This window comes from Eimeria acervulina, genomic scaffold (assembly GCF_000499425.1).
Source record: "Eimeria acervulina Houghton genomic scaffold, Eah_scaff382, whole genome shotgun sequence".
Taxonomy (NCBI): Eukaryota; Apicomplexa; class Conoidasida; order Eucoccidiorida; family Eimeriidae; genus Eimeria; species Eimeria acervulina.
The window spans coordinates 23,565-31,787 of NW_013547348.1; the positions used below are offsets into that span (position 1 = coordinate 23,565).

General features: G+C 56.6%; 2 protein-coding genes across 2 annotated transcripts; one reads left to right on the forward strand and one right to left on the reverse strand.

Moving 5' to 3' along the window:
- Positions 1-183: 183 nt before the first annotated feature.
- EAH_00035900 (hypothetical protein, conserved) lies at positions 184-3,672 on the forward strand (the record flags this gene model as incomplete). The annotated part of the gene is made up of 1 exon (XM_013392092.1): positions 184-3,672. One exon carries the CDS (start codon positions 184-186, stop codon positions 3,670-3,672), a length of 3,489 nt encoding a protein of 1,162 aa, XP_013247546.1.
- Positions 3,673-4,399: 727 nt separating this feature from the next.
- Positions 4,400-7,059, reverse strand: EAH_00035910 (hypothetical protein, conserved; the record flags this gene model as incomplete). Its single annotated transcript, XM_013392093.1, has 2 exons — positions 4,400-4,728; positions 4,956-7,059. The coding sequence occupies 2 exons, from the start codon at positions 7,057-7,059 to the stop codon at positions 4,400-4,402; spliced, it is 2,433 nt and encodes an 810-aa protein (XP_013247547.1).
- Positions 7,060-8,223: the final 1,164 nt, after the last annotated feature.

The window sequence follows — 8,223 nt, forward strand, 5'->3', positions numbered from 1 at the left end:
AAGGAGCTCCGGCAGCAGCGGCAACTGCAGCAGAAACTGGCTACAGGAGCAGCACAGGCTGCAACCGCAAGAAAGATATCAACAACACCAGCAAGTGCTGCTGCTACAGCAGGGGCAACAACTACTGCAGCAGCAGCTGCTGCTGCAGCAGCAACTGCAGCAGCAGCAGCTGTAGCTGCTGCGATGGGTGTGGGGGTCGTCCCGCGTCTGCTGCAGAGACGAACTGCAGCAGCATGGAGAGCAGCAGCTCTGGAGCGTTTGGCTCTTGGGGTGTATACACAGCGCTGCTGCTGCTGCTCTGCTTCTTCCCCTGCCCTAAACAGCAGCTTCGGCCAAAGGACCCACAGTAACAGCATCATCAGCAGCAGCAGCATCAGCAGCAGCAGCAGCAGCTGTAGCAGCAGCACGCAACTGCCGCAGCCAGAATCCATTTACAGCCGCAGAGGAGACATCAAACTCATTTGCAGGTTTGCGCACGAAAGAGACATCGATGCGCTGCTGCTGCAGCTGCTGGGACCCTCGCTGCAGCAACAGCAGCAGCAGCAACATCAACAACAGCAGCAGCAGGAGATCCGCCGTGATGCTGCTAATGTGAAGGAAAGCGATGGGCAGCAGCAGCTGCTCTCGCTACAGGCGGCGTGTGCATCAGCAGCAACATACTCAGCAGCAGCAGCAGCAGATTCAACAGCAACTGCAGCAAATTCAGCAGCAGCTGCAGCGCCTGCTGCTGCTGCTGCTGCAGTAGCACCGAGCTCCAGGGCGGTCCACCTCAGCAGGGCTGTCTCTCGCGTGCTGCAGCTCAAGGGCTCTGCAGCAGCAGCAGCAGCAGCAGACGCAGCATTCCTGCTTGGCTGCTACGGCCGCCCATGCTGCAGAGACACTTGGCGGCTGCTGCAGCAGCAGGCTATTCTGCTGCTGCAGCAGGGGCAATTCAGCAGCGCAGCAAAAATATGCTACGGATATTTGAACTTGCTGTTCGTACACCGCAAACGCCCAGCTGCTCCACCTGCTGCTGCTGCACCTACAGCAGCAGCAGCAACAACAGCAGCAGCAGCAGCAGAAGCAGGCCCCACACCATACTCAGCTGGGCCCTTGAACTGGGAAGGAGATGAGGAGTCCGCAGCAGCAGCAGCAGCAGCAGCAGCAAATGATTCAGCCCCAGTCGTATCCTCAGCAGCAGCAGCCGCAGCCAATGGGGACGACGAGCAGCAGCAGGCAGCTGCTTTGCTGTTTCTGCAACTGCAGCAGCACGTGCGATCCAAGGCAGCAGCAACTGCAGCAGCAGAGGAAGCAGCAGCAGCGGCAGCAGCAGCAGTTTCCCTCCCCCATGCGACATCAGCAGCACCACCAGCCCAGCCTTCCACATCACCAGCAGCAGCAGCAGCAGCAGCAGAAGCAACACTAACCCCAGCTGAAACTGTAGCAGCAACAACAACCCCAGCAACAGCAGCATCAACAAACCCAGCGGAAGCAGCAGCAGCCCCCGGAGCAGCAGCAGCAACCCCAGCAGCAGCAGCAACAGCAGCAGCAGCACCAATTGCTGCTGCTGCAACCCCCCTGACGTGGGAGGAGGCGATTTGGTATTTGAAGCTGCTGAGCTGCTTCCGCTGCGTGCAGGATCTGCTGCTGCTGCAGCAAATATGCAGGTGGCTCGCCCACACAATGCATGCACTGCAACAGCAACTGCAGCAGCAGCAGCAGCAGCAGCAGCCTCAGCATGCTCTGTTGCTGCCCACAGCTTCCCAGAAGCTCCGGCCAAGCGTGGTGCTGCTGCGCCTGCCGCAGCAGCCGCAGCAGCAGCAGCAGCTGCAGGAGCTGCAGCAGGAGCAGCAGCAAAAGCTGTTGCAAGATGTAGCAACAGTTATTCGCTGTCTTTATGAGTGCCTTCACGTGGATATACCGCTGCTGTCAGCAGCTTGTTTGCTGCTGCAGCAGGGAGCGCCGCTGCTGTCTGCTGCTGCTTGCTGCAGCACCTTACACTGCTTGTCGCTTCTGGGGCACAATGACCCTGCTGCTGCTGCAGCAATAACAGCACATCTTGTAAGCAGCAAACAGCTTGCGGCTACGCCGCTGCAGCAAATGTCGCAGCTGCTGCTGGCAATGCAGCGGCTGCGCTTGAAGGACGACTTGCTGCTTGCTGCTTGCTGCAGCAGCTTGCTTCAGAGAGCCTCCCGGCTACAGCAGCAGCTGCTGCTGCTGCCACCGCAGCAGCAGCAGCAGCAAAGCCGACACTTTATCGCTGTCTTCCACTGTCTGACTGTGGGCGGCGCCTGCAGCAGCTCGGCTCTGCGCCAGCTGCTGCCGCTGCTGCAGCAAGCAGCAGCAGCAGCAGCAGCAGAATCTGCTGTGCTCGCGTGGCATAGTGTTGTCTCTTTAGGGGCCTGGGTTGGCCCTTTGAGGGCCCTTGTGAAGCAGAGGGTCCTTGCACATCTCCAGCAGCAGCAGCAGCAGCAGCAAAAGCAGCTGCAGCAGAAGCAGCAGCAGCTGCTGCAACTGCCCCCGTCTGCCCTGCTGGCAGCAACAACTCTCTGTTATCACCACCTTGGCTTCTACGACGCACCGCTGCTGCTGCAAATTGCTGCTGCTGCAGCCCGTGAGCTGCAGCAGCAGCAGCAACAGCAGCAGCAGCAGCAATCGAAGCATGCGGCTATCGCTGCGTCATTCCTTTGGCGAGCCCTCTACGGCATTCACCACCTCGCAGCAACACCTCGAGACTTCCAGCAGCAGCAGCAGAAGCAGCAGCAAGAACGTGCAGCAGCAGCTAATGTGACACCGGGGGGGCAAAAGCAGCAGCAGCAGCAGCAGCAACAGCAGCACGCTGCAGCAAGGGGGGGAGAAGATGAAGAGCAGCCGCAGCAGCAGCAACAAGCTACTCCTACGCCTATCACCCCCCGCAGCAGCACCGAAGGCAGCAGTAACGACAGTTCCAGCGGCAGCAGCAGCAGCAGCAGCAGCAGCAGGGAAATGTCTGCTTTTGTGTTTTATAGAAACCACTCGTGCCCTCAGGTGCAGCACTCCCCATGGGTGACGGCCCCGCTGTCTCTGTTGCAGCATTTGCTGCAGCCACTTCAGCAGCAGCAACAGCAGCAACAGCAACAGCAGCAGCAAGAGAGTTTGCTGCAGCTGCTGCCGCTGAAGCACTTGGCGCGCAAGAGCAGCAGCTTACACGAGGAAGTTTTTGTCTCCTTGCCGGAAGCAGTCAGATCTGCTGCTGCAGCAGAAGTAGAAGTTGGGCCCTTTGTTGTGGATACGCTCATACAGCAGCAGCCCCTGCTGCTGTGGCAGCAGCAGCAGCAGCAGCAGCAGAAGCAGAAGAAGCAGCAGCACAAGAAGCGGCAGCATGTGCAGCAAGAAAGCGCGCAAATAGGAGACATCGAAAACAAAAAGAAACCAACAAAACAAAAGCACGACTTTCCCGACCTGCAGCAGCCTGCTGCTGCTGCTGTTGCTGCTGCTGCTGCTGCTGCTGGGGCTAAAGAGAGCAACGCTGGAGCAGCCGATGCTGCTGCCGCAGGATTTGCTGCAGGCCTCCGAAATGAAGACACACGGAAAGGTGCAAGAAGAGCCAAGCCGAGCAGCAGCCGCGATGGCAGCAGCAAGAGCAGCAGCAGCAAGAGCAGCAGCAGCAAGAGCAGCAGCAGCAGCAGAGAAGACACTAGACTAGAGCGTTGACATGCGGTGCATTTGTTTGTTTGTTTTTCTGTCTGCGACGCTGCCTAAAAAAAAGAAGACCCTCTGCTTCTTCAATTGGCAGCAGCAAGTTGCTGCTGCGTCAGCAGCAGCAGCAGCGAGTTGCTGCTGCGTCTGCTGCAGCCGCAGCGAGTCGCTGCTGCGTCTGCTGCAGCAGCAGCGAGTTGCTGCTGCTGCTCTCATCTTAAACCTGTGCTATTTGCTACAGCACACGTTGGCTGGAGAAAGGGATTGCGCTGCGGTGTCTAGGGAGCAGCAGCAGCAGGTGCTGCTGCTGCTGCTGCTGTTGTTTGCTGCAGAAACCTCATGACTGCAACAACTGCTCCTGCGCTCTGTCGTTGCTGCCTGCTGCTGCTTCTGTTGCTGCTGCTGCTTGATTTCTTTTCTTCAGAAGCTGCAGTAGCAATGCTGTTGCTGCGGCGTCGTCGGCTGATGCTGCATCCGTTCATTTGCACGGGTAGGGGGAAGCAGCAGGCGCTCGATATCGTTGCTACTGCAGCAGGAGAGCAGCAGCAGCAGCAGCCACAACAGCAGCAGCAGCAGCTTGCGTACGATGCGTGCTGCTAGCGCAGCGCCTGCCTCTGGAGTGCGGCAGCTACCCAACTCTGCTTACTGAGACAGCTAGCTAGCTAGCTAGATATCTGCTAGCTAGCTAGCTAGCTAGCTAGCTAACTAGCTAGCTGTGATATAGCTGGTGTTTTATATTTATTTACTTAATGTGGTTACCTGCGCTGCGCGCTGCAGTCAGAGACGGATATTTAGAGGGCTCGAAAATAGCAGCAGCAGAAGCCACAGCGGGGACCATCTGCTGCTGCTGCTGCTGCTGCTGCTGCTGCTGCTGTTGCTCCTCAAAAGATTTGCTGCTGCTCCTGGTGAACGGCACCTGCTGCTGCTCTTCCTGCCGCAGCTGCTGCTGCTGCTGCTTTTGCAGTGCTGCTGCTGCCTCGACGCTGCTGCGCAGGCTACTGATCTCCTGCAGCAGCTGCTGCAGTAGAGCAGCAGAGACGCATGCTTTGCTGCTGCAGCTGCCCGCTGCTGCTGCACAAATACACGAACAAATCATAACCATAAACTTCCTTCAGCAGCAGCAGCAACCAAAATGACGGCAACAGAACAGCAGCAGCAGCAACAGAAGCAACAGCAGCAGCAGCGACAACAACAACACCAGCCACAACAGCAAGCAAACCAGCAGTAACAAAAACAGCAGCAGCAGCAGCTGCAGCAGCAGCAGCAAACAGTCGATAGGGAGTTGCCTTAGGCCATACCAGAGTCTTGCACTGATCCAGATTCATGCTGCTGATGTTGCTGCTCTTGTTGTTGCTGCCGCTGCTGTTCTTGCTGTTCCTGTTGCTGCTGCTCTTGCTGCTGCTGCTGCTGGGCCTGCTCCCGCTGCTCGTCTTGCTGCTGCTGCCATTCCCGTTCTTCCTCCTCCTCCTCTTTTTGCTGCTGCTGCAGCTCTTCGGCCCACTGCTGCTCCTGCTCTAGCTGCTGCTGCTGCTGCTGTTGTTGCTGCTGCTGATAAGAAGAAGGGGAGCTGTAGGCCGACCAGCAGCAAAGTACAGGTGCAATGAATTCATCCTGCTGCTGTAGCTGTAGCTGTACTTGCCGCTGCAGCTGCTTTTGCATTTGCCTTTCTTGCTGCAGCAGCAGCAACTGCTGCTGCTGCTGCTGCTGCTGTTGCTGCGGCTGCTTCAGCTTTGCATGTCTTATGGTAGCAATAGCATCATAAGAAGTGATAGGGAGGCGCAGGGCTTCAGGGTCTGGCCTAACTTCATAGCTGCTTCTTTCCCTGTCCGTGTTGCTGCTGCTGCTGCTGCTGCCTCTGTTGTTGTTGTTCTTGCTGCTGCTGCCCCTGCTGACGACGATGCCGGGAGACAGCCGTTGAATGTCTCTGTACGTCTGAGTCGCATGCTTGTACCGCTGCGTCTCCCATTGCTGCTGCTGCTGCTGCTGCCTCTGGTGTAGCTGCTGCTGCTGTTGCAGATGCGGGTGCTGTGGGGTGCCTGCTGGCGTGAATTCTGCTGCTGCTGCTGCTGCTGCTGATGAAGGCCAGCAGCCGTAGGACAGAGGGCCCGCAGAGTGCATCAAGTAGGAGGGCATGCAGTTGCTGCTGCTGCTGCTGCTATTGCTGTTGTGCGGCAGCTGAGACTGCAGCAAGGCCATGGTGGGAGGCAAAGTGACTCTTAGGGGCACATCATCATACACCAGCTGCTGCTGCTGCTGCTGCTGCTGCTGCTGCTGCTGCTGATAGGGGAATCTTCCCATGCCGGGAGAGAAGACAGGTTGTGCTTGCAGCGGCAAGTTGCTGCTGCTGCTGCTGCTTCCGAGTTGCGAATAAGGAAACTCTTCAGTGAGGGGATTTGATGGAGCAGCAGCAGCAGCAGCAGCAGCAACAGCAGCAGCAGCAAAATCCCTGTACTCTTCCTGTCGCTCGCTCCCGTCTCCCTGCCATTCCTCCTCATCAAGAGGTGCTGCAGATTCTGCAGCTGCAGTAGCTGCAGCAGCGCTTGTGTGTGCCTCGCTGCTGCTGCTGCTGCTGCTGCTGCTGGGGGGGGCCCCTGCAGCAGCACCTTCAGGCAGCCTGCTGCTTCCTTCTTGTGAGGATGCATCTGCTGCAGGGCTGAGAGAAGGAGATGGTGCATCGACTTCCAGCGGAGAAGCGCAAGCAGTGCTGTTCTCTTCTGCTGCTGCTGCTGCTGCTGCTGCTGCTTCTGCTGGGGTTGTGGACGGCTTTGCTGCTGCAGCATGCCACACCCCAATGTTGCTTTCTAATAGAGTCTCTGACCGCTCAGATGCTGCTTGCTGCAGCTGCTGCTGTTGTTGTTGCTGCAGCTGTTGCTGCAGCAGCTGATGATGGTGCTGCCGGTGCTGGAGGTGCGGCATCGGTAGGAGCTGTTGCTGCTGCTGCTGCAGCTGCTGCAGCTGCTGCAGCTGCTGCAGCTGCTGCAGCTGTTGCAGCTGGTTAATAGGGGGGTAGAAGCTGCAGTTGTCTCTGAATGTAGGGTAAGGCTGAGAGCATTCTTCATATATACTGGGTAGGAGACCAGCTGAGGGAGAGAAGCTAGGAAAGCTAAACCCTCCATCTGCTGCTGCTGCTGCAGCTGCTGCTGCTGTGAGCTGCTGCTGCTGCTGCAGCAGCAGCGGAGGAGGGGCATACAGCAGCGGGAAGCCCGGGTGAAAGGGGAGGCCGTGCTGCTGCTGCTGCTGCAGCTGCTGCTCAACTTGCTGTTGTGATATAAGTTCCTGCTGTAGCTGCTGCTGCTGCAGGTACTCCAGATGCTGCTGGTGCAGATGCTGCTGCTGCTGCTGCTGCAGTTTCCGCAGCTGCAGCAGCTGCTGCTGCTGCAGCGACAAGTCCCTCTGGGCCATCGACAGCGCCGGCTGCACCGTCTAGGGTTTAGGGTTTAGGGTTTAGGGTTTAGGGTTTAGGGTTTGTTTGCAGATACTAGCAAATAAAAACCTCCTGTTTTCAAATTAGTGTGTGAGGCATTTGCTTCCGCTGTTCTTCGTTATTGCTGCTGCACCACCAGCTGCCGCTGCTGCCTCTGCTGCTGCTGCTGCTGCTGCTGCAGTTGCTGCTGCTGCTGCTACACGCTGAAACCGCTGTTATAGGGCCCTTCTTGTGAGTAGAAGAGACTGTATTATTTGTAATTTATTTATTTATTTATTTGTTTTAAATGAAAAAATAAAAAAAGAAAAGATAAGGCAAGCAAATATACCCGAGAGACAAACTGCAGCGACCGTACACCCGACCAGCGGTCTCCTGCTGCTGCTGCTGCTGCTGCTGATGGTCGTGCTGCTGGTCGTGCTGCTGCTGCGCAAGTTGCTGCTGCTGTTGCTGCTGCTGCTGCTGCTGTATTACTTCTAAATAATAAATCGATATAAAAGAGAAGCCCCCCCTTACAAGACAATACAAGCCAGCTGCCACTATTGCTGTTGCTGCTGCTGCTGCTGCTGCTGCTGCTGCTGCTGCTGCTGCTGCTGCTGCTAGGAAGAGAGGGAGGGACTGCAGCAAGAGACGAACAACATGCAGCAGCAGCAGTAAGGCCTCCTGTAGAATTAAGATTTAGAGCCTAGGGTTTAGGGTTTTAGGGTTTAGAGTGTAATAAGCCTAAGAGAGCGGCTAGCCAGCAGTTACTGTATCTATGGTGCGTATATTTTATACTGCGAGGGTTTAGGGTTTAGGGTTTAGGGTTTGGGAGTCATAAAGAGGAGGCATCAGGTGTACGTACACCTCAACACCAGCAGAAGCTGCGAGACATACACCATCTAGGGGGCCCTGTAGTTCTCCTATCTAGCTATCTATCAATCTAGCTAGCTAGCTAGCTACCCAGCCAGAGAACTAGCTCGCTAGCCCCTGATCTAGCTAGCTAGCTAGCTAGCTAGCTGCGCAACCACTGAGGTCCACGCTAGGGGGTCACAAGGGGCCTAGAGAGAGGAGACAGAGACAGCAGCATATCTATGTTTTAATTATTATTATTTTTTGTTAGTTGTTTTGTTTGTCCTGTTGTTTGTTTTTTTGTTTGTTTTGTC